General features: G+C 50.6%; 11 protein-coding genes across 11 annotated transcripts; 4 read left to right on the forward strand and 7 right to left on the reverse strand.

The window, feature by feature from the left end:
• Window positions 1-409: 409 nt before the first annotated feature.
• Window positions 410-4,183, reverse strand: IAR55_006925 (uncharacterized protein; the record flags this gene model as incomplete). The annotated part of the gene is made up of 13 exons (XM_066950003.1): window positions 410-749; window positions 819-944; window positions 1,003-1,078; window positions 1,136-1,248; window positions 1,312-2,565; window positions 2,627-2,783; window positions 2,839-2,989; window positions 3,054-3,188; window positions 3,254-3,346; window positions 3,415-3,685; window positions 3,765-3,865; window positions 3,926-3,985; window positions 4,130-4,183. 13 exons carry the CDS (start codon window positions 4,181-4,183, stop codon window positions 410-412), a joined length of 2,931 nt encoding a protein of 976 aa, XP_066799695.1.
• Window positions 4,184-4,514: 331 nt separating this feature from the next.
• Window positions 4,515-5,304, reverse strand: IAR55_006926 (uncharacterized protein; the record flags this gene model as incomplete). Its single annotated transcript, XM_066950004.1, has 5 exons — window positions 4,515-4,529; window positions 4,601-4,622; window positions 4,694-4,776; window positions 4,926-5,121; window positions 5,246-5,304. 5 exons carry the CDS (start codon window positions 5,302-5,304, stop codon window positions 4,515-4,517), a joined length of 375 nt encoding a protein of 124 aa, XP_066799696.1.
• Window positions 5,305-5,629: 325 nt separating this feature from the next.
• Window positions 5,630-6,400, forward strand: IAR55_006927 (mitochondrial import inner membrane translocase subunit TIM8; the record flags this gene model as incomplete). Its single annotated transcript, XM_066950005.1, has 6 exons — window positions 5,630-5,674; window positions 5,798-5,826; window positions 5,921-5,970; window positions 6,039-6,048; window positions 6,160-6,195; window positions 6,304-6,400. 6 exons carry the CDS (start codon window positions 5,630-5,632, stop codon window positions 6,398-6,400), a joined length of 267 nt encoding a protein of 88 aa, XP_066799697.1.
• Window positions 6,401-7,070: 670 nt separating this feature from the next.
• Window positions 7,071-9,591, reverse strand: IAR55_006928 (uncharacterized protein; the record flags this gene model as incomplete). Its single annotated transcript, XM_066950006.1, has 6 exons — window positions 7,071-7,514; window positions 7,651-7,947; window positions 8,076-8,171; window positions 8,246-8,366; window positions 8,424-9,317; window positions 9,440-9,591. The coding sequence occupies 6 exons, from the start codon at window positions 9,589-9,591 to the stop codon at window positions 7,071-7,073; spliced, it is 2,004 nt and encodes a 667-aa protein (XP_066799698.1).
• Window positions 9,592-10,695: 1,104 nt separating this feature from the next.
• Window positions 10,696-13,049, reverse strand: IAR55_006929 (uncharacterized protein; the record flags this gene model as incomplete). Its single annotated transcript, XM_066950007.1, has 9 exons — window positions 10,696-10,777; window positions 10,836-11,109; window positions 11,168-11,358; window positions 11,440-11,567; window positions 11,641-11,720; window positions 11,803-11,899; window positions 11,954-12,013; window positions 12,088-12,740; window positions 12,866-13,049. 9 exons carry the CDS (start codon window positions 13,047-13,049, stop codon window positions 10,696-10,698), a joined length of 1,749 nt encoding a protein of 582 aa, XP_066799699.1.
• Window positions 13,050-14,075: 1,026 nt separating this feature from the next.
• IAR55_006930 (uncharacterized protein) lies at window positions 14,076-16,432 on the forward strand (the record flags this gene model as incomplete). Its single annotated transcript, XM_066950008.1, has 4 exons — window positions 14,076-15,555; window positions 15,626-15,731; window positions 15,796-15,999; window positions 16,087-16,432. The coding sequence occupies 4 exons, from the start codon at window positions 14,076-14,078 to the stop codon at window positions 16,430-16,432; spliced, it is 2,136 nt and encodes a 711-aa protein (XP_066799700.1).
• Window positions 16,433-16,737: 305 nt separating this feature from the next.
• Window positions 16,738-17,524, reverse strand: IAR55_006931 (uncharacterized protein; the record flags this gene model as incomplete). The annotated part of the gene is made up of 3 exons (XM_066950009.1): window positions 16,738-16,946; window positions 17,049-17,198; window positions 17,323-17,524. The coding sequence occupies 3 exons, from the start codon at window positions 17,522-17,524 to the stop codon at window positions 16,738-16,740; spliced, it is 561 nt and encodes a 186-aa protein (XP_066799701.1).
• Window positions 17,525-17,837: 313 nt separating this feature from the next.
• IAR55_006932 (uncharacterized protein) lies at window positions 17,838-18,645 on the forward strand (the record flags this gene model as incomplete). Its single annotated transcript, XM_066950010.1, has 7 exons — window positions 17,838-17,851; window positions 17,915-17,924; window positions 17,995-18,014; window positions 18,089-18,128; window positions 18,298-18,394; window positions 18,513-18,520; window positions 18,586-18,645. The coding sequence occupies 7 exons, from the start codon at window positions 17,838-17,840 to the stop codon at window positions 18,643-18,645; spliced, it is 249 nt and encodes an 82-aa protein (XP_066799702.1).
• Window positions 18,646-18,986: 341 nt separating this feature from the next.
• On the reverse strand, window positions 18,987-22,119 carry IAR55_006933 (uncharacterized protein; the record flags this gene model as incomplete). Its single annotated transcript, XM_066950011.1, has 14 exons — window positions 18,987-19,079; window positions 19,179-19,308; window positions 19,367-19,472; window positions 19,532-19,672; window positions 19,738-19,815; window positions 19,866-20,172; window positions 20,241-20,371; window positions 20,434-20,563; window positions 20,627-21,052; window positions 21,121-21,262; window positions 21,342-21,457; window positions 21,527-21,580; window positions 21,645-21,958; window positions 22,035-22,119. The coding sequence occupies 14 exons, from the start codon at window positions 22,117-22,119 to the stop codon at window positions 18,987-18,989; spliced, it is 2,253 nt and encodes a 750-aa protein (XP_066799703.1).
• Window positions 22,120-22,740: 621 nt separating this feature from the next.
• On the reverse strand, window positions 22,741-23,982 carry IAR55_006934 (uncharacterized protein; the record flags this gene model as incomplete). Its single annotated transcript, XM_066950012.1, has 5 exons — window positions 22,741-22,861; window positions 22,931-23,019; window positions 23,085-23,477; window positions 23,604-23,753; window positions 23,818-23,982. The coding sequence occupies 5 exons, from the start codon at window positions 23,980-23,982 to the stop codon at window positions 22,741-22,743; spliced, it is 918 nt and encodes a 305-aa protein (XP_066799704.1).
• Window positions 23,983-25,291: 1,309 nt separating this feature from the next.
• IAR55_006935 (CDK-activating kinase assembly factor MAT1) lies at window positions 25,292-26,875 on the forward strand (the record flags this gene model as incomplete). The annotated part of the gene is made up of 5 exons (XM_066950013.1): window positions 25,292-25,489; window positions 25,634-25,722; window positions 25,886-26,038; window positions 26,102-26,175; window positions 26,244-26,875. 5 exons carry the CDS (start codon window positions 25,292-25,294, stop codon window positions 26,873-26,875), a joined length of 1,146 nt encoding a protein of 381 aa, XP_066799705.1.
• Window positions 26,876-27,268: the final 393 nt, after the last annotated feature.

Consider the following 27,268-nt stretch of genomic DNA (forward strand, 5'->3'; position numbering starts at 1 on the left):
GAGTGGATCTCAGTAAGAGTGATATTGTGGATATGGTAGAGTCGAGATGGTCTACTGACAATGATCTAAATAAAGGTGTAAATAGAACGACGCAGAGCGAGATGGAATAAAAAACGGTTTCCTCAGCTTCGGTGATGTGATTGGGGGCTGAGTCAGTCGAGCACAACTGATCACCGCGCGTGACTTCGGCCGACTCGGGTATTCCTAATCAGACCTCTCAATTCCATTAAGATCGTTCTTCTAATCGTTTCTAATACGGCGCTAATCACCGGTCTAACGCATCCTACCCGCCGGCTAACACCCGCATCTGGTCCGACTTCGCGGATCGGTGCATGATGGCGTTATCGGTTGACTACAATTGTTAAATGCATGGTCTATGTATGCGACGATCATCTCTGTGACAGGCTTTCTAATGCACGTATCGTCCTCTGAGCACAGCAGTACGATCAGCGCCGAGCCGCGGTGTAGGACGAGCCGGTTCACTCACCTTGAGCGTTATGATCGCTCCCGTCGTCAAGCTCCCCACAGCATCAGCGTTCCACATCTCCGCATTCTCCTCTACCAGAGTCTCGGGTACTGTCCCCTCTCCTTTCTCAATCAATCGCTTCGCATGTTCAATCACGACTTGTAATCTCCCTTGGGTCAAGTAGAAGTAACGAAGCTCAGCTTCCAAGCCGAGAGGAGGACGTTCCAGTGCCGTTCTGACAAAGGATCGAGAGAGAACATATGCTTTCTCAGAGTATAGTCGGCTGCGCGTATTGTCATGACGGTTCAGCTGAAGCGATAGCGCATGACGGTACGGAAAGTGGAATGCTCACGAATTTATGATGCCCTCCCTTGTCCCTTCGAGCTTTGCGAAAGCCGGCTCGCAGTGGTATGGTGACCTGACAAGGACCAAGCCTGATATGGACACAAAGACTTGGAGAAGAGAAGATTTGCTGGGACTTTTCTAGACGCGTCAGCGTCTGACATACCCACACTTTAGATAGTCATGCTACTCACATCCACGACTCCGACTTGTCGCCAGACCATGTCCCCAGAATCGAGAGACAGACCTTACCATCCTCGTACAAGTTGGCTACGCTCTTTTCAGCACCGACACGTCACCACGAAAGGGCTGTCCGCCACTACTTACGATTACACCTTCCATGACCGTTCGTGTGGGAATGGAAATGCACCGTGGGGGGTTCCTGGGGGAATTTGGTCGGGTTGAGATAGACATCGAAGACAAATGGAGCATTAGAGTATCTGCCCCAGAAGCGCATCAGCTTCATACCGATGTGATCCCGCGCATTGTTTCCATGGACTCACGGCGTTCCCTCAGGGCCTACTATCAACACCCTCATCAGATCCGTTCTATCTTCGTAGCTCCTGACAAGTATGTTGTCCGGTAGAGAGGATATCAATGCCTTGTGTTCCCGCTGTAATCTCGAATGATATGTTTTATTCGCCGCGTTCAATCTCGGTTCTCTGATGAACCAATGGTCTTCCGGTGCTGCTTCGAGCATCTCGAACCGTTGCCAAGGCTCATCTTCATTTGCTCCATCATCCATTTGACGAGCAGATCTGAGCTGAACGCTTTGGCCGTTACTTTGAGTCGATGGACCAGCTTTTGAAGATCCACCAGGAGAGGTCGGCGATGGCGCAGGAAACGATGCTGCGGGCAGTTGCGCAACTCCATTTGCAAGGTACATCTTTGTGGTGACTCTTGTTTCTTCATCTTCCTCTCCTACGGGATTTTCGCCGGGAGATGTCGGGGTTGGTACGCGATCCTGTGACGTGACTGTTTGTGCAGCACCAACTGCAAGATCCACCTCTCGGGCATCTCGTGATTCCTCGTCCTCCTCCACTTCCCCGCTGGTCATATCCACATCGATCTCTATCACGCCCGGTTGATCCCAACCTGCTGCTAGCCTGTCCTCACCTGCACTCATCGTCTCCCAGCTAGCGTCACTCCCCACCTCGAAGCCATTCTGTATACCTGCCTCTAATTGACCTTGCATCTCCCAATCATCTCCCTCTCCGGGCTGTTGCTGTTCGAGCTCCGCGAACAAATCCTCTGGATGAGATTCGTTCAATAGGAAAGTATTGTGCAATCCCACCGTCCTCAGCGCATTGTTCGGTAACTGCACATCGATACTTCCATTCAAGTTGAGTCGAATGACTTCGCCATACCAATCCACCAGATCTCTATCTCCTTCCGGCGTGAAGTAACCAAATTTGCTCGAATCCACTACGTACTCTTCAGCGAGTTTAGCAAGTTCGTTTCTCGACCACATGTTCTTGACAGGCAGTTCCGCTTGACCTAACACGGGTACCGCTGGGGGTGTTGAGCCGTTGTTCTCGCAAAGGAGAACTTGCATTCCGATACCGACTCCGTAGGTGGAGTCATTTGTGCGACCTCCCGGATCTATTTCTAGCGCAGGAACGATCTGCTTCTCGTTGTTGTCCATGAATAACAATTCGGCGACGCGCTGATGCGGATCGAACATCTGAGCCACAGCATGGCGACGTTCACCATTGTCGCCCCGCCAGATGAGATGCTCTCCGGGCCAGGTTTCATAGCTGAGACGACACGTCAACATGCGTATCTCAATGAAAAGGTTTGCCATGATGATGGACTTACTCGTCAACATTTCGGTATGGCACCATATCAATAGCCCATTCCTCCGTTTCCTCACCAGACTGCCACCGCAGAGTCAACTTCGATCGACTCTCAACCACTTTCATGGCCTTGACGGTCTTCATGCCGCCAGCATGTACCGTAGGCTTGACACCGTACCCTGACATAACTAATCAAATTCTGCTCAAAATCATGATTGCATGAGAGAAACTCACGGGTTTCATCTGCCGGGTCTTTAAAACGCAAGATTGAGCCAATTCCTGGCGGTTGCATCCGAATACCGTCGAAACGTGTGAGCTTTTTGATGTCCTCGCCATACCAGAACTGCTTAGGTTCTGGATGCTTTTCCTGTTCAGCCGTTGGCAGCTACAATGGTGAGGGTCAGCTTGCGGATCATGATTGGATGCAATCTCGCAGAATTCGGACTCACCTGTTGGTTAATCGCGTTCCATGTCACATACACAACCACGGGGTTGACTTCTATGACCCGATCAACTGCAGGATTGGCGAAAGGCGGTAGAGGATTCGACATTGCAGCTTCAGGCATATCTTTGGGTATTACGTCCTGAATCGGAACATCAGGACATGGCACATATGATAGGAAAACCGATAGGAAAACCAATCACTCACCGCCACCAATCTACCAGGTTCTAGCAGACCGCCCATCTCTGCTAACCGATAACATATCCCAATCTGCGACTCGACCAGACCGTCTTCGAAGACCTGGGCGACGATGGAGATCAGCACGGGATGGCACCGTCGCGGGTCCCACATCACAACATCTCACTCACCTCCTCTACTGTCCCGATCCACTCGTCGTAGACTACCCTATCCCTCGCATCGAACAGCAAAGCATTCCCCATCTTCTCAAAATCGACCCACCCATCCACCTTTTCTTTACTCAGACAATGTTGTAACCGGACTGCACTCCTGATGTCGACCACAAGTGCTGATTCTGGAGAGGTCAGAGCCCGCTTGACCACGTCTCCTTTGATGAATTCTCGTTGGTATAGCCTGAGTGTCGATTCGGGTACTATCTCCAATTCACCATTGGCAATGTTGCTAGATAGAAGTCGAGAGAGGGCAACATCAGCTAATGTGAACAATAGGTGCAAGGCGATGTGAGAGAGTGTGAATGTACCTTATTCCAACTTCACCGCGTTTCAAAGATCGATCCAGAGGATGCATGACTTCTCCTGGAGCTATCGGTGGAGGTGGCCCTTCTTCATCCGCCCAACATCGCTACCAAAAGAAGAATTTAGCTATTCTAGAACACGAGCTCGCGCGTATGGTCAGACGCACCAGCACTCTGGCCAAGAATTCAAGATCGTCAGGCCGTGTCACCACATCGTTAGTGAAGAACTGTACGAGTGTAGAATAGAAGATCAGCAACTTCCCCAGGTATAGACGACATCGTTACGCCTGGAACAACAACAGGAAGACATAGATGGGGGGAAAGTTCCCAGTAATGTAGCGAGGTGTTCGGCGTGAAAGGGTCTGTCTCACCTGCGATGTGTAGTCGTCCGGTAGACCAGGCAACGAGTCTGGAACGGGAGGCATAATCGACTCGTATGACAAGATACGACAAGAGCAGACTGATGGATTGGAACAACGTTATATAAACTTGGGCAACTTGAATCTTCAGAAATCGTGAAAATAAGGTGGCAACAGTCACCACCGGGACCAAATAACACGGATATCCTCCGGTATGGTGCGTTACAATGATCCTTACACGTGAGTCCTGGATGCATGATACGGAAAGGGTGTGTCTGATCGATCTCGAGCAGAAGTGTAGAACACGATAATGCATATACGACTGCACAGCGAGCATCCCAGAACACCTTTCCACCGCCTTTCCACGACATGATAGACATGATGGGAGTAAGCAATATTAGCCTGGACCGATCTGCGAAACACCCATGTCAACAAAGAGGCACCTTCGACGAGTAGAACCGACAATGAGAGAGGAACACTCACTCTCGGCAAGTCGTGGTGCTCGCTGCGTAGAAATAAAACCGGATGAGCTTCCCATTTCCACTCTTGCACTGGTCAAAAGGACAGAGTACCCACCTGAGTCGATCTAGCTTGGCGTTGAGTTCTGATACCCTATCTTTATGTGTCTTCTTCGCCAGCTCTTTCACCCTTTCTTCGCGCTGTGAACAGTCATCACGTCAGTCATCCAACAGACGAAGAGAGCGAATCGTCAACATAGATGGAAGAGGACGTCTTGTCAAGTGCGACAGTTGGGCGCGATTGACACTGGCCCAGGGGTTACGGATGTGTAATTATTAAGCAGACTCACCCTCTTCTTCTGAGTCTCGAGGAACCTCCTCTCCGCTTCTGTCATCTTACTGTCCCCTTCTCCCTTCTCCCCTCCACTTCCGACCGCGGGAGACCCTTCTTCGCTTCGATCTCTAGCCTTCTCCTTCTCTTTGAGCTTGATCTCGCTCTCCACATTCTTTCGTTCGGAAGAAGAGTGTGATTTCTTCTTCTTCTTCCTATAGGCCAGATGAAAAGATGCGAGGATCAGCTCAATTCCGTTTTATTCGTCGAGGGAAAGTGAGGCCAATAAATCGAATCAGGTGGAGAGAGGGAACGCTGAAGTGAGATGAAGTGACTCACTTCTCTCCACCGCCCTTGAACTTGAGAGACCCGCCCGGTACGAAGGCGTAGTCGCTCATGCTCGGTATCTTTATTGGGACATGGATGGGATCTGGCAAGATACAGACCGAGAAGTGAGAGAGAGAGAATTCTCGTGGAGTAAGTAATGTAGTTATAACGTCAAAGTGGGACGCTCAGCCCGAATGGGATCGTAGGTCTGCGGGAGTAAATTTATCTCCAGATCTCTCTCTACCAGATGTCCACGTCATGATCCCTTTCAACAAGATTCCGATGGGATTGTCTGTCTCCCATGCCGACTTTCCAACTTTTTCCTCGGTTTATTGCCACCGTCACTTCTCTCTCCAAGCTATACATACAACGAACAACGTCAACGAAGACATCAGCATGTCATCGCAAACTCCCATCCCTGCTCTTGACGAGGCTTCCAAGGTATGTGATCCTTTCTATGCGACTCAACGAATCCTGAAGCCCGGGACCACCAATCTTGGGCAAAGCCGTGAATCGGAATGGAGCGAATGGACCGCTGATACATCGTTTTCATTATGTCTGTAGCGCGAACTTGAGGGTTTCTTGGAACAAGAGTGAGTAGTGTCCTGGTCATGTAGCTGTGCTGCTTGCTATTGGAAAGGAGGACAACCGTGGATCGCTGAGCTGACAGGTCGATGTCTCTCGCAGACAGGCAAAGGCCAAGCTCCAAGCCTCCATCCATGAGCTCACCAACACCTGTAAGCCGTAGTCCATCTGCTGTACAGAAAGAGCAGCGGTGCTGACCTGTATGCTTCATGCCTTACAGGCTGGAACACGTATGTGTCGTCTCTTCTCACTATTAGCGGCGCACCGCCTCCAAATTCCTGCCCTTCTTGCCTCGTCCCTTCATCGAACTCGCTGACATTCCTATTGTCTACGACCTAAAGCTGTATCACAGGTAGCATAAGTTCCAAATTCTCAAAGTGAGCCTCAAACCCATCCTACCAACACTTCGCACAACGGACCATTAGTCACCCATTTTAAATCGTACGACTGATTACTGACCGTCTGTCCTTGCCGTTAATTCGCAGGGGCGAAGCTGCATGTCTCGAGAACTGTGTCGATCGATTCCTCGATTCATCACTGTATATCGTTCGACAGATCGAAGCGCAGAAACAACAGCTCTAAGCGGGGTGTTGATCAAGACATAAGGGCGGAGATTTGAGGTGGAAGGTGGAAGGCAATAGGTGGTGGATATCTGATAGGAAGGAAGAGGATGGTTAAAGGGGAAATATTTCGCGACGAGTGGGAATCGAGAGCCATCTCAGATGGGACGACTCCGTATTTGGGATCAGGTGCGAGTCTCTTGTAGAGAGAAGAAGAGTGGAAACGAGGGATGGAGGGAGGATAGTTCAAGAGGAAGAGGGAAACAAGACGGATTAATAGATCAATGATATCCAACTCGACGCTACTCTGCATGTATATCCGCATACCGCATAGCTGCTTCTGATTGTATCGTTGAGACAGTGGCTCGCTACTCACCTGTCAGGTGATTAGCTTCACCGACTTCTGCATGTTCTGGACAGGTCGTCATACCGTTGACATTGACCAGCATTGATCGATAGTGGTCCAGTTACTGCATCGCTTCTGTCCGACTTGACACATCCACGGCACTCGAAATGTCTGTTGATGCATGAATGGTATGATGAACAGGTATATGTAAGTGAATACGAACTCAGCAAACCCTTGAGGAAGCATCTAAGCCTACACTCAAGATGAAGACAAATCCCCCCAATCCTCATCTTCCGCATCGCGTGCCGGAGCAGATCCAGATCCGCTCTTCGATTCACACGGACGCTCATGACCCACCACCTGTACCTGCCATGACGCCTTGTCCAGCCTCTTTCCTCAACGAGCTTGAACTACCCACCCTCCCCATACCCATCCCCATCCCCATCCCCATACCCATCGGCCCCGAAAAAGCATTCGGCTTAGATCCTCCTGAACCACTTCCCAACCTCGATCTGAAAGTACCATTTGGTGGTGGTTCCAACATCTGTCCATTTCCGCTGAACGAAGCGCCGGTTGGTGATTTGGGTGGAGGCAGAGGTAATGGGAAGGTGGAAGAACCGCTCTGAGAACGAGGGGAAGGAGACACACTCAAGAGACCTGGAGGACCTTGGAATGCTCCCGATACTGAGAGACGTCCTAGAGTGGGTGTAGAGAGGGGTGTGGAGGATCGCGCGGGGAAGGGAATATGGAGGAATTTGTTTGCGGGAGGATTCGAGTTGGTTGCGTTGTACTATGTCATGAAGATCAGTTAGTACACCGTCACAGATATGCCTTCTACAAACCCCTTTACACTATATAGAAACTTCCGCAATGTTGTTGCCAAGCTTGATAATCGGGCATCTCGAAAGGAGGACCAGACAACCTACCTGATACTCCATCGACATACACTCAGCATCTCGGCCTTCCACTCTCATAATATCCAAGATCCTCTTTCCCAACTTATTCATCCCTTCCACATCCTCTCTTCCCCGCGTCCAGATCTGTATCCTATCGATCTTCGGCCGACTGGACGCTACAATGCCGCATACTTGATCTTCAGGATCGAGTATTTCGCCCACGAGCGCCATGGTCAGGTTGGCCCATGCCACATCTAATGTTGGTGGCGACGATCGGAACAAAATTACCCATTTGCCTCCATTAGCATTGGCTGGATCTTCCCACATCTGCAAAGGGGTACGACAGCGTCAGCGTCGTTTTTCACGAACAATGGTAAGATACGGCGAGCGCGAGGTGTGGTATCATTGCAAAGGGGCATTCTGTTGCGAAAGCACCTGGGTATACGTGCACTCACCGGTCGGATACCATTCTTGAACATGTGATAGTTGGAGTTTTTCGCCAGCGAGCTCGGCAATCTTACGTTGTTAAGATGTCTCGCAAAGCCTTCAACCTGCAATGACCCATAGCAAGTCAGCGGCCTGGACCATGAGGTCATAATAGAACAAAGAGGCAGACTGTACGCACGGTGTCAAACTTGCCAACGGTGACTAGGGTCATCTCGTAGTCTGCCAAAACGGATTTGCCGTCTTTGGAAGCCTGCACGGCTGGTTCTGGTTTATATGTTTTCGAATCGAAAAAGAGAGTCCTATAGGAGGTGACGTTTCAGGGGCGTACACTCGGAGAAAGAGGGGTTGAGACTCACCAAGCATGTTGGAGTGGATGTTCCTTCTTTTTACCAGCAATGACGGGCCCACTTTCGTTCGACGAGGAAGACACGGACCCAGTCTCAGGCGGACTGTCCACCTTGACTTCCTTCCCCTTACTTTCCTGCACATCCTTGTGCTTCGCCACCTGGTCCGTCGCCTCCGTGCTTTTCGTTACCTCCTTTTCTACAGGTTTCACTGAGGCAGGTGAACCCGACCCACTTGCACCTGCCCCGTCAGTGGACGCACCAGGTACCAGATTTGATCCAGGTGACATGCCGGAGGAGCTCATGGCTCGACTGATACTGACCCTTCTTCTGATCTGATCCAGACTGGGTACGTTGTTGTATCCCTCGATATATCCATCCCTACTAGCTGATCGGGACATCGAAATCGGAGTTCCATGCACAGATCCTGCAGCAGGAGAGGACCTGTTCGGCGTAGGTGGAGTAGATGCCAACGTTTCGCCATTTCCACTATCACCTCTTGTGAGACCCCGACTGACCCAAGTACCACTTTGAGCGGGTGATTGGACGGTGTCGAACTGACCGGTAATAGGAGAAGATGTGATTGTGGGCAGTATCTGTCCGCTGCCGCTACCCGAACCTGATGACATGGATCTCATCATCGCCGAAGCGGGCAGCTTGAGACGAGTCGAAGGACTCGCAGCGACGATCGGAGATGCAGAGACTGAAGTTGAGCCATTGGGCGTTTGAGAGATGGCTGAAGGGTTCGTGGAGACTCGCAGAGAAGAGGGCGGTGTGGCAGGTATCGAGGTCCGGTCGGGAGTGGCAAGCGGATTGGGGAGTTGGGAGGACGAGCTGCTGCCAGGGGTGTAGTGGAGATGCTCGGATAATTGCTTCAGAGAAGGGAGACGGGTCATGCGAGGGGCACTGAGCAAAGGTCAGCTCTTGAATGTCTCATGTCTGAAGACTCAGCCAAGAGATTGAACGAGGGGCAGAGGATCCACGCATCACACAAACAATGATGTGAAGGCCAGAAAAGTCCAACTCACGAAGCTGGCGAGTCAGCCTGTCCATCTTTCATAGGTACAGGAGGAGGCAACATCAATCCTCTCTTCTCGTCCTGTCTACTCTCCTGAAAACTCGCTGAAAGAGGCATGGGAGAAGTTGATCTCGAGCTCGGCGCAGTGTGTGTGTCTGGCATACTGAGCTTGATGCGCTGGGTGAGCGGGATCGACGAGGAAGGCGTGCGAAGATGATGGGCTAGCGATGTAATGACTTGATCAAGCTGGAAGGCAAATGGCAGTTGAACTGTACCAGTGAGGACAGAACAGCTTGATTAGCACGCCGTATGACTCTTCGCCAAGCCTAAGACAAGCACAATCGAGTACACCCACCTCGACGCAATCACAAGTCGAGGTAAATGTGATCACGAAGGTTATAGAAGATGGTCGTCCAAAAGGCCGGCTGGTCTTGACGAACGCCTAGATGAGGAGATGGAGAGTAAGACAAGAAGATGTTTCGTAGATTGCCGTGTTCCAAGTCTACGTAGGGCAGAGGAGATGGCACCCTTCGATCCGTCCAGCCAAGTTCCGATATAGATTTGATTTGATTTGATCTGATCTGCTGCTATGAGATTTGTCTACAATGTCGACTTGATCTGTTTCATCACCATCCCTAACCGAACAGCGAGTGGAAGATGGAAAGTCAAGAGGGGGGGAAAGGTCGAAGGGGAATCCGCGTATCGTTGCTAGGATGTAACGTAAAGACATCAGACCGGGTCGGATCTGCTGCGTGAGGTCTGTCCTTTTCCTTTGAGATGCGGGGTAAAGGATAGATAGATTGAGATGAAAACGGTTCTCGTACAAAGCAAGCTATGTGTCTGACCTGTCTCCGATAGAGCTGTATGCCATGGTGTTTGAGGTCGGAGCAAGTACAGCCTATAGCTGATCGAATGAGTGATGTGTAAGTCGTAACCGTAACTTCCACCACCGCTGTGATCTGTTGTTGTCGTTCACTCAAAGGCTCCCTCGATCGCTTTAAACTTTAAGCGTTTGATTCATGGGTTCTCATCTCACCGCCGGGGGGTTTGCGCTGGACAGGTGATTATGGTTCTGTAAAGCTTCCCTGATTGGAGGCAGGGTAAAAAATTCCCTAATACCGCTCCTGATCCTGGTCCTCTTCATCTTCCATGATTGGCTTCTGATCACATATATGCGCATAATTGCATATATATAACAGTGACATGTCTAGCTCGTGTATATGCCAGCTTATTGTACATGACAAGATCTACTTGTCTCTCTTCCCATCATCCGGACAGAGGTTTGACGATCAAGGGCATTTGGAATCCTAATTTCTCCTCACCGATTATTCTCGGGCGCATCACAATCCTAATGGCACGCTCGCGGTCAGCTCGTGGTATCGATAAGCGCACGAAGCGAAACTCACGAGGATTTCTTCTGTATCTTCGGATTGCTATTCAACAAGCTGAACTCGAAAGTCCGCATCAGAACGAACAAGATGACCTTCATCTCGGCCAAGGCAAACCGATATCCGATACAGTTCCTTGTCCCGCCCAAGAAGGATAGAAGGTTACCCCACACACCGGGAATCTGATTGTATTTGGCGGTGAGAGCTTGATCGGGGTTGATGAACCTATCTGGGTTGAAAGTCTCTGCGTCCGAACCCCAGATCTCTTGAGACTCGTTGATCGCCAGGATGGCTGGAGGAGAAGGTTTCTATCAGTGATGTGATTCAGTCGCAAGCAAGCTGATACGCACGGATGAACACCATTGTCCCTTTTGCAAGGGTCACGCTGTCAATCATCTTGCCATCTCGTCCGATAACGGGTGTACCCAGTGGAATTACAGACGTTTCGGTGGCTTGTCGCAAGGTTGATGGGACCGGGGGACAAAGTCGAATCGTCTCTCTCATCACTGCGTCCAACAGCGGCAAAGAGTTCAGCGTCTCTCTGAAGTCACACAAAAGCAAGGTCTGTCAGTCACTTCGCGGCAGGGGGCTTTGATGCTATCGATGCGTTCCATGTACGTACAGAGAAGGACGCTCATCATCAACTACCATTATCTCTTCCCTGAGGCGAGTTTGCACGTCAGGATGCTGTGACAATGTATACAGTATCCAAGTCAAAGCGGTCGAGGAAGTTTCATTGCCGGCAAGCATCTATGATAAGAGGCGATACTCCTTCAGTATTAAGACTTGGACCGCCGCCATGACATGAGCATAGCCTACGTACGAATGTTGTTATCTGCGCCAGAACTTCTTCGTCTGTCAACCTCTGCTCAGGTTTCACGTCGGAGGCCATATTCGCTTTGACTGGTTTGATATTCACTTTGGTCAGCGAGACTTATCTGTCTACTAGCTCGCTACGACTCCTCTCTCAGACATCTAAACTCACTCAAGATCGACAAGAGATCGTTCCCGATGTCTTGGCCTTTCTCCAAGCCTTCCGCATGCGAAGCGAGAACTGCTTTCTTCTTCTCTTCGACCAAGCGCTTTAGGGCAGTCTGTGAGATTGGACCAGACCGGAACTCCTACGCTAGACTTACCTTGCCTACTGTTCTCGTCACTGCTGTGCTGTTTTCGATGCTTCGCTTCCTCTCGTTGGGCTACGGTTGATTGTCTCTAATGTCAATTATCCCTTACTGTGCTCCCTGCTCCCGAATGCTGAGATAATACTCACGATGTGCCGCAAGAACGGGACTAGGAACTGCAAAATTTGGAAAAGCCCCACTTCCATTCCAGCAGTGAACATCTTATTGTACGCGTTTGCCAACTCGTTATTCGGTTCAGTGAGTGCTTTGAAATCGTAACTGAAGCCTGCGATACCGATCACGTCGAGTGTCGTCTTTCCCAACCATTTCAAAACATCGATCTTCTTGCCTCCTTCGACTTTATCGGTCTCCAATGCGGGCGATGGACTAGCCAATTCTCCAGTCTCATTCTCGTCCTCGATGAGGGTCAACAACTTCTCTTTCAGTTCAACCGCCTTGTCAAAGAATGTGGGAACCATTCCTCGAATTGCCGCCGGACTGAAACTGGGATTCAAAGCCTTTCGTTGTCTACGATGATCGGCACCTTCAGCAACCAGCACTCCATTTCCCAGCAAGTCCGTCAGAGCTTGTCTGGTCTGTTCGGGTTTGGGGAAAAGATCGGCATGGGACAGAATGTACGACAAGGCGACTGGATCGGTGGTCAGGAATCGATGGGTTCCGCCCAGGAGTCGATATCGATAAGTGGGTCCGTACTTCTTGGCCCATTCCACGTGAGGAGCGATAGGATCTGATTTCAGGATATACTTGATGTTACCCCAAAACCAGTGGTCAGGATCGGGACCTGTGATCGACAAGACGTCCACACAATCAGATTTTGATCCAATCGCTGCGTGGAACGAGGCTCCAGTTCGCGGAAGACGGGACGGTTGAGGCACGATGACAGGAAGGAAAAGGCAGATCACGTACCCCTCAAGTTGCGGAAGGTCAATGTCCACGCTCGATATGGCCAGAGATAGAGATACAATCCCAGTAATAGAGTCGCGATCCCACCCAGAGTGTAATGAAGTGTGGTGGACGATCTCACCCAAGCAGGGAAGACGGCGAGATGACGCAAGGCATCTGGCAGCGACAGCGAGTTGGGGACCATCATTACCGATCCTGACCTTACTGCTTCGGTAGGCAATGAGGGGGAAATATGATGAAGGGAAAGGGCGGATTTGGGGTTTGATGGTAAAGTCAGTCCAACATCAGTTGATCTGTGCGGTCGCCGAGATTCAATGCAGTGACTTAACTTACGGTTATATCAACCTCCCGTCCGAAAAGGTCAATACCCGAGACCGAACTTCCACGTGTCATGGCCGTATCTTTAGGCGAAGGAAAACATACTGTCACTCGGGACCATCTTGCCTAGATTTCTACCATGACGGTACCGACAAGCGCAGAAACGACGACTAGGCCAATGCCCAGGCTGACGAACACGCTGGCTTGTTTTGTGAGGCTAAGAGCATATACGTGGCCATCGCTTTGTGATTTTTGGGCCTATCGTCGCCGTTTGCCGCCCGCCTCGCGTCATCCATCGCGCCGAAAACGCCTATCAGAAGCAGTGTCCCTTCAAGGTCAAGGGGCAGAGCGGGTGGGACAACACAGCGTTCATCCCCCGAGAGCCGGAGGATAGTCTGACTGGCCACTTCTGCTCCCATCGAAATCGCTCGCCCCCACTTCTAGGAGACACCCAGTTTCAACACGATCTGAATACATTACGTCATCACTTCTCGCTGTTCGTCGCGTGGTCGCTTGAAGTTGCTTTTCATTCGCGTCCGTCCGTTGTCGTTAATGATGCACGTATCAGGGGTAGATCGAGAGATATCAAAGGTAATCCGGTGAAACCCCCTATGCATATCCTCCTCGTTCCTTCACACACACACTCACATCAGTGTTGTGAGGTAATGACATTGTCACCGTCGTTTACACATCAGAAGGGAGGATGAAGTGACAGGAGTTGTGAGAAACGCACAAGCCTCGCCTTTTCCAGGATCATTTAAATTGTCAACTCATCTCATCTGCTGCTTACCAACATCATTGGATCACTCTCATTGCGCTTGCATCGACCCGTCTCGAGATACACCCATACACATCATAAGCCCGGTACAGACCAAGACCACAGATCGCATCAAAAATGTATACCGACCAAGCATCAGCTTCGTCCTCATCATCACCAGATTCTTCCTCAGCTCCTACAGCTTCCCCCTCTCAACCACCTCCCATGCAGATCCAACCGCTCAAGAACCCTAAATATCGCCACATCTCTCGCTCAGCCGCCAAGCGAGAATCTGTCCAGCTCCTCGGTTCTATCAAGGATCTCCAACTCCACTTCTCACAAGCTGGTCTGATAGAACATCGTCCGGGAGCTGGAGTCGGAGTGAAGAGACCTGGACTTGGACTGGGAGGATTGTCGTCATTGGGTGAAGATGAGGACGAAATCGAGAACCGTCCGCCGTCTTTCCTTTCTGACGAGGTGAGGAGAGGGGAGGATAAGAAAGAGAGGAGACCGTGGAAAGAGGTTGATTTGCCTAGGGTTGATCCTGATCAAGCTAGAAAGGAGGCGAGAGAGATCGTGTCGACCATTCGAGGTCTATGGGGTCTATCGATACCTGCTTCACTCACTCCGACATCATTACCCACATCGAGAAGTCTATATTTCCCCATCAACCTGGCTTCTCTGGCCACTGAGAAAGATGAGCAAGAGGGTACTTCAATCGAAAGTCAATCTGTTCCTCACCGATCATCAGAAGATATCCGCACCGCTCTAGTCACGACGGCTCGGTCGTTCCGACGAATTCGTTCGCTGGCTCTATCAATTTCGCATCACGCGATTGCGTCCCAAGACGGACGAAGAGTATCCGGTTCCACTCTCCTTCCGCCCAGGACAAACCCGCGAATGCGTTCCACCTTTTCGACACCATCGAGACCAGGCGGTCTACCTCGTGCCGTCTCAGCAGGACATGCATACGTGCAAAGAACTACAGAACGAAAGTCGAGCTTGACTAATGGTACGGGACAGGCAGACGTCTCAGAGGGAGCGATGACAGACAAGGAGGATGTCTTGGCTGATCTGAGAAAAGCCGCATTGGACGTGTTGGCGGCGATCAGAGCTTTAGAAGAGAGACTTCGTCTCGAGCTGAAAGAACAGGAAGAATCAGATGCCGAGCGTGCGTTGTCTCCGATAAGCGGAAAGAGCGAAGACAGTCACGATCCAGACATATCCCTCGTATCGAATCTCACGAACGAAAATGAGCTGCCCTTGCCTGCGCAACGCCCGACTTCTTCTGCATCAGATTCAGGTTCGCTTCTACATGCTGAACCAGAAGGATATGCCGGATCGGATGGCGAAGACGAGTATGACCTTAACGCACTAGCACAAGAGGACCAAGAAGAGAAGCGGACATGGGAGGAAGCGATCGAGCAGGAGAAGAGGGATTATAGAGTTCTGGATAACTCAGAATGGGAGAAGGAAGCGAGAAGTACAAGAGAAGGCGTCGGGAAGTGGGTCGGAGTGGTAGAGCGATTGTTCACCTTTGCGGTAGGACAAGGAGAGGGAGTGAAAGAGCTCGAGAGCTGGGCGAAGGGTGAGAACGAGTGGGAGGGAAGATCGTTGGGTGAGTAGGCAAAGTATCATATCAAGCTTTGGCGTCTTCCCGCTCATGAGATATGTCATCGCGCTACCAGAACGACTGCACGCTTTCTTGCTTGCTCATCTCCCTGTCGATCTCAGTCTCCGCATACCCTCTTTGGCTTCTCCAAACTTCACCATCGCATTCATGTCGTGTATCTCGTACGTTCTCCTCTACTCGCTTCTTTCCAAGTGAGCGTCGCTCTGATGCTATCCGTCATCGCAGTGATGGCTATATCCTTATACAAGCATACAATGCGGCACTTCTCTCCTCCTCAAAGCCGTGGGGCTTCATACCTGAAGACAACGTCCATGATACTCTTACGTCAGTGGTTGATGATACCGTGTTATCATCAGCTGGTGAGGAAGGGATCAGGAAGGAGAAAGAATGGACATTCAGAAGAGTCGGTAATCTGACTTGTTTCGGAGCGTGAGTGTCGGTCCGTCCACCAGTCTCAGCAGAGCGTTGAGACAGCAATTGAGCAACTGGCTGACGGGTTGTCCTTCGACTGTTCAGGGCTCTACGACATCGGTACCAGCTGCCCATCTCAATGCCATTATCCCACACCGCTTCATCGACCTTCCTAACAGTACCTTCAAGGTCAAACTCGACATCGCCAAACCCCGCTCCACCGTTACCGACGCGGAACCAGTCCCTCCCGCCTGGAGGTACCACTCTGAGCAGGTTCAAGGTTCGGCCCAAGATTGAATACGACCCGATTGTGATTGCAAAGCGAGAAGAAGGGTGGGAAGAGATGTTGAGTATCGTCCTTGAGAGGTGGGTTGAGGCAGCTGGGAAGGAGGTAAGGGAAGCGAGAGGAGAGGGAGTACGGTCAGCACAACCGAGGGAGAACTTGGTGTAGGCTGTAGCATAGAGTCGAGCTCAATCTGCATAGATACTCCTGTTTCATGTTGCATTCTCCGTCGAGTTGGTTCGTCGCTGCAAATGTCTTCACTGTTCCCAGCGCTGCAATGGGGGGAACACGGAGGGTATTTCGAGCAATTGAAGGCGAAGATAGGTGCTACATAGTGCAAGTGCCAATGAGGCGTTCAAGAATTACAACAAACCACTGGATGATGTCTGGTGCTGCCGTGATTGGACGAGCTCAGCGCAACATTCATTCCGCGCCGGAACCGTCTTCTCCGACTGCAATAATTCTTCACGCATCTAGTCGCTCCCCCTCTTACCCGCCGTCGCCAAACACCCTTCCACGACACTCAAGAGATGTTTGTTCTCCAGAGCCGCCTGTACCCTCTCCTTGTCGTTGAGCTGTTTGTTGACGGCGTGTTCGGACTGATGAGTCCCTGATTTGATACGGATATCCACGCGATAACGAGGAGGCAAAGCACGGAGTAGTCGGACTCGAAGTGAGAGGCCTGAGGTGGGAGTCAGAAAGCTGATCAACAGGGGTGTTCTCATACTGCGCCGACAAGGGGATGCGCGACTTCGGAGGGAGGGGGGGAGGAAGGACGACTTACCGATCAAGGTTGACATTGAACAATGGGGGATGGTCGGTGTCAGATAGACCAGTACTCTGTTCCCTGCGACGTTGATATCTTCCAAATTGACGACCCGAAGTTGTTCGAGAGACACGGGATGCTCGGGGTCCGTTATCGATCGAAGGAGGTCTGAAAAAGACACGAGCAGAGTCAGCTTGAGAAACCGACAGACTGGAAGATGAGACGTGGGGCAATCTGAACCGCTGCGCAGCATGACATATAAGTAGAAAACAGGATGTGGACCACGACCCACCATACACTTCCTCTGCATCAATCTCCTCCCGGTCTTGACCTTGTCCGTATCCACCCAGCCCATAATCGTCCTCTTCTTCATCCGACGAGACGCTCTCTGCCCACAGTTTGGTCTTGGAGTTCCTGCTGCCATCTATCCGTCGATGCAATGTGGTCGGCGCGAAGATGGTCGGGTTCGCGTTATCGAGTTCGCGCGATGACATTGTGCGTGTGTGTGTATGAGATGAACGACGAAGGACCTCACCAAAGCAGATGAGCAAGAGCAGATTACCATAAATAAGTTAATCAGAAATGATGGAACGAGTGAGTGGTAGTCGCCACTCTCCAGGATGTACGTTACTTCCGACCCTTTCCGAATATAACCCCGGATCCACTCATTCCATCCCATCTGTTTGGTGCTCGACTCTCCACCAAATCATCTCTCGCACATCTCACTCCCAATCCCAATCCCAACCCATTCCATATCTGCCGCTCTCTCCACACTGACTCACATCGTCAACACGACATCGATCGATAATGTCCGAGAACAAGTGAGTCCCAACTCGCGTTGTTCGAAGCTGTCATGAGCAATGCTGATCTATCTCACGTCTCAGCACTTACGTGGTAAGCTAGCGGCTCCGATCGGTGCCGAATGTAATCCAGATGGATTGCTGACATTTTGATCGTGATACAGCTCCAGACCGCCGGTTTCGAGTGAGTCATATCGACGGCTGCTCCAAAGATCATCGTGTCAGGTTAGAAGCTGACAAGATGATGTGCGATTGTAGCGCTCGATTCCCTAACCAGAACCAAACCAAGCACTGGTCCGTGTCCATTCCATCTTGCAAACCCATCGATAAAGCTCCTCACATCCGTTCATGAGCGATACTGACCTCTTCCTATCATCTTGGTACATCACAGCTGGGTGAGTGCATCTCATACATGCGAACAATGCGATTCAGCTGTGCTGATCTTGTCATTCTGATGTCACTAACAGCAAAACTTTGTTGACTATCACAAATGTGTCAATGCCAAGGGAGAAGAGTTCGCCCCTTGTCAGCAATTCAAGAAGGCCTTCCGATCTCTCTGTCCTAGTGAGTGGCGGGGTCATCTCATCATCGCCCATAGACTCCAAGGGAATAATCACTGACCAAATGGCTCATTTCTTCCCATACCTCTTATCGCATTTGCGTGCGTGTGTCGGAATTACAGACGAATGGGTCAGTACTTGATGTACAGTATCTGATGGAATTAAGCTGACATCGACACTTGGCTTCCACTTTAGACCGCCAAATGGGACGAGCAGATCGAGGCCGGTACTTTCCCCGCTTCCCTCAAGCCTTAATTCCCCTTCATTTCTCCCTTATCTATAGCATGGTAGAAAAGTTAAAGGTGTAGGAAGCATGGATTGGGCTTTGCAAGGAGCGAAACGTTTTGAGTCGTGTCTGATTGTCGCGGAGCTAGCGTGGATGAAATCAGACGAAGATGCTGATGCTGATGCGGAAACTTGATGCCCGATTGGTCAGACTGACGCAACATGGCTTTTCAATACACCGGCCCATATAGGCAGACAGGCAAGACATCGCAGACTTGTTTTCTTGCTACAGGATATTTGAGTCTGACTAGTATCAAATACGATCCGGTATCCGACCCCTTCGTCCCTCAAACCAAGTTCCCTTCCGTTGCTCATTGCAGGGCCTGAGATTGGGACTGTGAATCATCTCCTCCATCCTCTTCCACGAAGATCTCATGGTATTTCTCCAGAATCGTCTCAATCGCCTGTGTACATGTTATCATGGTCAGTTGGGCGTTCCGGTCTTACTTCATATCGCGTTTCCCTCATTACCGTCGCTGGTCACATGAGACGCATTCGCTCACCTTGCATTGGAAACTCATGTGTTCAAGATTCAGACCCCCTTCTTCGGGAGGTGCACCTAATAGTGTCGGTCCGAAGACTATACTCAAGTTGGAGACGGACATCTGGTTAATTGAATCTTTCCGTCTGACGCTACCAAAAGCATAGAAAATTTAGCATACTATAGTCTGGGAATAGCGAGAGTACTCACCGGTCCAAGTGACCCATGAAAAATTTCAATGTAGCATAGTTTGGATCTGGTAGCTCATTGACCTGCTCATGTAATCGAATATGCCGCAATCGATCGTTCTCATATCCTGACCTCCTTCGTCAATGATGGCGCTCTTCGCGCAGTACAGGCAAGGGGTCTACTCACTCGCAGCTTCGATGAAAGGATGATATAACCCATAAGTCAAAAGCGGTTCTGGTAATTCTCTGAACCACAACTTCAAGGCTCCGGAAACCACGTTGATGTCTGCGCTCCATTCATCGGACATGACGTCGATGTTGTCGATATCTGCGCGACATGATCGAGATTAGCGTCTGCTGAGCTTGGTATAAGGAGCTCGGACACGAGCGTACCTCTATCAAGAGCGGTCTTGAGCGCTTGTACCCTTGAGGTCGTTCCCGATAGTCTGTATATTCCCACAGATTCGAGACCTACGAGGACGTCAGCTCATTCGTTGGTGTTGCATCTTTTTGGCGCTCACCGTACGCCTCAATGGCCCGAGCACACTTCTCCACAACCTTGGGAACCTCCGCTCCATCTCTCTGCAGTTGTTCACCTAGATCCACACCAAAGGTCGCTCCTGTCGAAGCAGGGATTCCAGGCGCGGCATATCCTTCCGAAGATGATGCTTGTTCAGGCGGATGAGAGATACCGTTCGTTGTGGTCGTATTGGTTGTGGCAGAGTTGATCGATATTTGAGAAACGTGAGAGCTTTGGGTTGACACTCCACTCGATGCGGCTGCCGCAACGTCTGCACTGCGCTGTACGTGGGGAGGTAACGGTGGCAACTACACGATGACACAGGCAGCCCCTTCGTCATTCCTTGACCTCAAACAGTCAACAGAAATGAACTCACAAATCCTTCCTCATATGGACCATCTCGCCGGGGACCACGAGGTGTTCCTCGCGCAACAGCGTAATTCTGCATGTACGACTTGAAGTCTGTCCTGTTATCTATCGTTTCGAAGATAGTCTTCAAGCCCGGCCCTACGCCCGAGTAGCAACAGAGGTTAGCGGGACAAAGACATAGAGAACGGCACCACACTCACCTTCATCGGCTGCGCTCATTGGATTGAGCAACGTCCCGTCGGCTACGACCGTCGTCTCATACAGGAATGCAAATCGCGACAAGTGATATTGGGTTCCCAGGTCAAGTTCATCCGCACACTCTTTCAACAGCTGAACAGGCAGGGACAGTAGTCAGTGTTGTTGTCGTAACTTCAGACAGAAAGATATACTCACACGCAGAATTTTTGGTAACTGGAAATTGAAGTACTCCTGCCTAAGAGCCTGACTTTCCAGTACGGCCTTCCTAAAAGTCTCGCTCGCTTGAGCCATCCTAGCTCTCACATCATCCTCCTGACGTTGTAGGGACCCTGCTCCTTTCCCCTTGAACAGCAATCCACCTTTGGTCATTGCCTTTCCAAGAGCCCTTTTTCCACCCCCACTACCAGGTCCGCCAGGACCAGAACTGCCGCCGGCCGAGGTGTTCGCGGACGATGTCGACGCGGATGATCTCATACCGGCATCTTTGAACGATTCGCCTTCTTTAGCCACAAGGAGACGTTCCAACTCTTCAGCAGTAGCGTCGAATCGTGACTTCGCCTTGTCCATCACCATCTCGCTTTCTTGTAGGATCCCTTGATACCGTGCTCCGTTATCTTTGTGCTGCAGAGAGAAGGTTGGGAGTTTGAGTGCTATCCCACATCACTGGGCACTACCAGAACTCCACTCACGACTTTCCTCATTTTCTCCCCTTCTCTGGCCAGACCTAGGAGCTCATCACTCATCTCGTTCAACCGTTGAGAAAACCGAATCCGGTTCTGAGCTAGCTGGTCTTGCAGCTTCAGCGAGCTTTGATAGGCTGTTACGAATGTGCTGGTGGGGACGCAAATGTGAGCTCCAGACCTCGATACCTTGAGTACAGTACCGACACGAAGAAATATCGAAGACTCACCCCGCTTTGCAATCTGCCCTGGCATAGACGTCTCCTGTCGTCCGACATAACTCTACCAGTGATCGAGCATATTTCTCCTCGATTTCCGCTCTTGAACGAAAGAAGACTGCTACTTGCTAAAGCACAGGTCGAGAATTGGAGTCAGCCAACTGCATTGAGCCTTTAATGGGTATGCTAAAACTCACTTTGCAAGATGCGATAGACTGTTTTATCCTGTCCGCGAGTAACGGTAGAGCCCCCTGCGATAAGACTCGTCAGCATTGCCTTCGAGTGATACAGTCTCGATATGGACATGGGACTCACATCAATCTCACACAATCCTCTCAGAATCCCCTCATCGAATCCGACCGGCACCACATCTTCCTGTGTCGTAGTATTGATACTGCCCAAACTACCCATCCCTCCACCTAGGCCCGAAGACATCCTTCGCTCATTACTCATACTCGGTCTCTGACCAGCACTTCCATTGGCACCCACATCGGAGTTGGGTGGATATCTACTATCGTAGATTCCTGACGAAGGGTTGGGATTGGACGCAGAGGTAGATGACGAGGACGCGTGATGGAGCTGAGGTTTACTAGGCGATTGTGGGGTCTGTTGTTGCAGGATATCTTGGGCTAAGCGCAATTGCAGAGTCTGTCAACAGATCTACTCGTCGGTTCTGGCAAGGAGAATCCATCGGAGAGTACTTACAGAATTGTCGTTGTCTATACCCATATCCATTCTCGTTCTCCTCAGGTCGTTTGACATCGACATAACCGTCGGGGTACTGCTCCATCTTCGGAGCGAGAGAAGCGCAAAGACTGATGTGAGGTAAGGGTGTTGCCGCGTTATGTGATGAACAGGAGGCTCTCCCGGGAAGACGGTAGAACGTTTGCTCTGTTCACCGACGGTGTAAAATGTATCGTGAAAATGGCAGGCGAGACGAGACGAGACACGAGGACGAGTGAGGGTAATTTGAGACGCGGCGGCGATGATCGTGATTGGATTGGGACGGTTGACGGTACACCAGCCGATGCAGGCAGTGAAGTCTTTTGAGACCAGCGAAAGCTGAGGTGGATGTGCTTATAAACAGATACGCGGTGTAAGCATTGATCCAAAGTGAACGGTCGAGGGTGGTCGTTGATAGGCACACCATGGTGACACTGTGGTTGTGGATGCGCGAACGCAGATCATCCCGGCTCCCCACGTTGTGACTTGTGGCACTCTTGCGTCAGATTACGAGACTTGACACGACGGATTCATCACGGAACGTTATAGCTCGTCAACGAAGTAACGAAATGGCCTCATCAAGTCTAGTGTCCGCGACAGAGATTGTCCAGGAAAAAGAAAACACAAAGAGAAGACAAGAGTCCCAAAGGAGAAAACGAAGGAAGAATAGGGGATTGAGAGAAGATGACTAGTAGGTAGGAACACAAGAGTTGCCGGCCATCTCAAATCCGTCCTTGCATGAGAAGGCAGCGCAGTGAGAGTCCATACAGGTCACGGCGCCGAAAGCGACACCGGGAATGGCAGTGCAGCTAAACGAGCAAGATCTCTTGTTAGTCTTCAAGCCGGTGGAAGAAAGATCGATGACTAAGATCACTCACTCTACACCAACGGTGCTGGGAGACGAGGCTTGGAAGACTCCGTGCAAACAACCTCCACAGGATTCGAGCTCATTTCTGGTGTCGATGCACTGCGTGGACAGGTCGCAATCAGCATCGCTAAATTATGGTCGGATAGATGATTTTGTCAACTCACCTCGTAGGTGTCGGAGTAGTCTTGCACGTTACAAGGGGTCAAACCAGTAGGACAGAGTGTTTGGCTATCGAGTCTCAACTGGTCCAGCCTTTCCTTCAACTTCCTTCTTGCGAGACCGCTGGCCTGCGCCTCAGCGGTGTGGACATAGTTGAACCAAGCGTTGGGTCCGCAGTTGACTGCATACGAATTTTCATTGTTTCCCAGATCGATAATGTTTGCTTGGTTGCATCGACAAGCGAACGCGCCATTTGCTCCCGGCAGGACCATGGCCGATCCTTCGAGCCTACAAGCGTCGAAACATCCTTGGAAAGAGGTTTGGTCGCCCGGGTTGTTGTCAGTGACCATGTTGCTGTAGCATTGCACGAAGTTGAAAGAGGTCGGAAGATCAGAGACCTATCGAAAAGTAGGTCTGTCAGTGTTGCGTAAAGTCGCGAATAGGTTATTCGATATGGGGATTGCGGGTGAGAAGAGCTTCGACTTCCGGGTGGGGGTGTGGCTCTGTGCGATTCGGTCACTCACAAGGTAGTCGCTGTTACCGCATTCCGCAGTTGAACTCGGACCGGTAACATAGTAAGAAGGTGCCACCGCGGTTGTACTACAAAGACAGTCGCCTGTCATTTCGGAGTACAAAGAGTACTGGTACGCAATTTCACCGTTCAAACAGTTGGTCTAGAGGGCGAGTCCAGTTAACGGTGCGAGGTTTAGGGTAGAAGCTACCGGTATCTGTACTCACGTTGCAAGCGGCGGGAGTGGCAGCTGTACCCAAGAAATCTGGCTGTACCGATTCCGACCCCAACTCGCTGACACAGCCCACAAAGGCTGGTCCAGCTTGGACCTGTAGAGAGACAGAGGACAGCAAAGCAAGTGCAGCGAGGGTGGTAGTGAGGAGAGGAGACATTGTGATGGTCGGCAAATAAATCAACAGGCGAGTCCTGATGTAGTTGTAGCGGTGAAAGGAGTGTGTTTGGATAGTTGGCTGGAATGTGCTTCTCCCGAGTGGTCTTGTGCGTTTGGAAGATGAGGAGCGAGATCAGAGACGAGGGGGAAGTGATACAAAACACTCTGCTCTATAGACATTTTGTATCGCGTCTGACCATTTCTGTTTTGTCTTGTTTACCTCTTTGCGGAGAAGCTTAACCCCCAGGTCACTCGCATGTTTGGAGGTCGATCGGGCCTACCCATCGACCTACATCGTCCTCATCTCGTCGCTCGAACGTCAGGTCAGAGGAATGTCTTGTATTTACACAATGGATGACTGTTGTGAAGTGTGAAAGATCCCTTCTCTGTGACGCCCATCCTGGAGAGAGGTCCCGACAGAACAAAGCAGCACATCCCAGCGGAAGTGATTGATGTTCTACGATGAGCATTGTTTGTCAATGATCAACCTCCAAAGATGAGAAGCTTGAGCCTAATTGATGTGTACATCGGAACTGGAGGATAAACAGCACCAATACGTAAATTCACATATACATGAACATTATTCATACATGCATGAGAAGCCAAGCCAAAGAGTGACAAACCATAAAAGCATGCTTGACGTACCGGTGGTGATTGACCTCGGTCCGTCGGATGATCAGATGGGCTACATGTACACCAACGACACAAGACGCGAGGCCTAATTCTCGCCGTGCCTCGCAATTGGGTATCTGGTGGTTCGGATTCCAGCCACTGATTCCGAACGACCACTCGACTCTTTGGTCTCGGGTGCGTTCTCCCACTTGCAATACGATGACACTGTACCTGTTCGGATGCTTGCTGCTCGCTTCTGCAAGGAGGTACTGATTGTAGCATAATCTTGTTGGTATTGAAGAGACGAGACGCGTCACTGATGGACACACGAGCAGAACATTTCATATCGACACAGTACCGGCGCCATTCTCGCAGTCCCATCATTCCCGTCGCACGTAAGGGGGAGCTAAGTGAATCACACCTGTCGAGGGTAGTGAACCGAGACAGCGGACACACATACAGTCTAATATCAAGCGTACACACGTCCTGTCCAGTTCGAGTAAGCGACACACAAATCGTGAACTGTTGTCCCGAGTGCCACATCGTCTTCTATCAAGTCAAGTTGCGGGCGGCTCCCTCCACCACCTGTGCGAGATGTGATCATTTCGCTCAGCGTCAACTTGATTACTCGAGCTTCATCTAATCTTACCCCATGCTCTCGACCTGTACATAGCCCCACTTCCTCACCTCAGTTCAAGATGTCACGTCTGGCACCGCGCAAGCCCATTCCTACAAATGCCTCCTCATCGGCCGCGTCATCATCGATACGTAAAGTACCCCATCCGCCTGTCCGGAAACAAGGGCAGAGAGTAGGGACAAATGCCAGAGGTACTGAGGATGGGTATCTCTATGTCGCGGGTGTCAGGGATGCGAGTAAAAGAGTAGCGGAATATCGTGTGAGTAGGTCACTCCGTTCTGAGGATCGAGATGGGAAATCAGGTGCAAGTGGGAACGGGACAAGCTGCTGTTCTGACCTGAGATTGGAGGATTGGTCACGACTGATTGAGCTTTCGTGCTGATCAACGTATATCTTGCTGTAGACCGAACAAGACGTGTGTCCTATTTGCCATACCGATAGACAATTCAACAAGAACCTGAGGTTACTAGTCTCACCATGTTATCACAAGATGTTAGCTTTCCTCGGTAGTTCGATCCCACACCGTCACATGAATGACCGCCTCGAGTGATATTTCGTCATTCGAAGGTTTTCTGTGTTTCCATTCGCAACTTCTCCCTATTCCAAAATGTTGTGTCTTCTAATTCTCGGCTGACGTATCGTCCTCTATACCCAGGTGCGAATCATGTATAGACCGATTATTCACTCTCGGACCCGAACCATGTCCACAATGCGGGAAGATCTTGCGAAAAGTCAATTTCGCGCATCAGACATTCGAAGATCTCAAGGTGGAGAAGGAGGTGGCGGTGAGAAGGCGAATGGCAGAGAAGTGAGTGGGAGCAGAGAGTAGGGTCGGAAAGTGAAAGCAGAGGCCTGACGATTGCGATGTCAGCTTCAACAAGCGGAGAGAAGATTTTGGAAGTGATAAAGAGTACGATGACTATCTAGAAGAGGTGGAAGATCTCAGTGAGCAAAGATATATTCCGAGTCATTCCGACAGATGATGATTCATCACTTATCCTCTTCCATGACAGCTTTCAATCTCCTGAACGATATCGATCTCGAGAGGACCGAGGCGAGAATCGCGGACTTTGCAAAGCAAAACAAGACGTTGATCGTCGCCAACCAGGAAAAAGCAGCGCTGGAAGCGATGTCTCAAGCGGAGAGAGACGACGTGGAACGAAGAGCGAGAGCAGAGAGAATGCGGATGATCGAGGAGGCTGAGAGAGTGGAGAGAGAGGAGGAAGAGGGAGTGAGAGCAGAGGTGACCGAGGCTCTGGCCAATGGAGAGACGAAACGTGCACGAGAACTTGAATTCCGAGCGAGGGAAGCCAAACAATTGCGTCAAGAAGCACTGTTTAAATTCGTTCCTCCATCTCTTCTCGCCTCAGCATCGATGGACGGCGATGACGAAGAACTCCATACACCTCTTTCACCGAGCTACAAAGGACCTTTCGTACCTATACCCTACTCAAATCCAGATCAGGCAGTGTGGAAAGGGTGGTACAATGTCAAAGAGGACTACGTGGACAGGAGGAGCGGAGTCATCTTCGTGAGAGAAGACAAGGAAGGGACAGTGAGAGGAGGAGGATGGGATCTGGCTCAATTCTGGGAGATGGAAGTGAGGTGTGCGGTGGAAGGATTGGGCATCGAGCCGTTGGAATGAGTTAGGGAGGCTAGTGTTGTGATATAAAATCGGCGGGACTTTTTCTGGATGGGTGGACCGTTGTATCTCATAGGCATGTTAGGTGCAAGGCATAGCATCTCATGAAAGATCATGGCGTGTGATTGCTCCACACACGTTCGCATCCGGACTGGAATTGTCCAGCCAACTCTTGGTATCTAGAGGAGATGCGACGGAGAAAAGGATCAGAGATATTTGCCACCAGTCGCGTGGATAAGTTACGCGTTTCAGATATGGCGACCTCGGACACGTATATACTACTCAAATACTCAATCGGTTCATGTCATCGCCTGATAAATGTCAGAACAGTCAACCTGATCGTTCAACAGCTAGGAGTTGGTTGGACGTCCACGACAAAGTCGACTCCGCTCCGAC

Source organism: Kwoniella newhampshirensis (assembly GCF_039105145.1).
Source record: "Kwoniella newhampshirensis strain CBS 13917 chromosome 10 map unlocalized Ctg14, whole genome shotgun sequence".
Taxonomy (NCBI): Eukaryota; Fungi; Basidiomycota; class Tremellomycetes; order Tremellales; family Cryptococcaceae; genus Kwoniella; species Kwoniella newhampshirensis.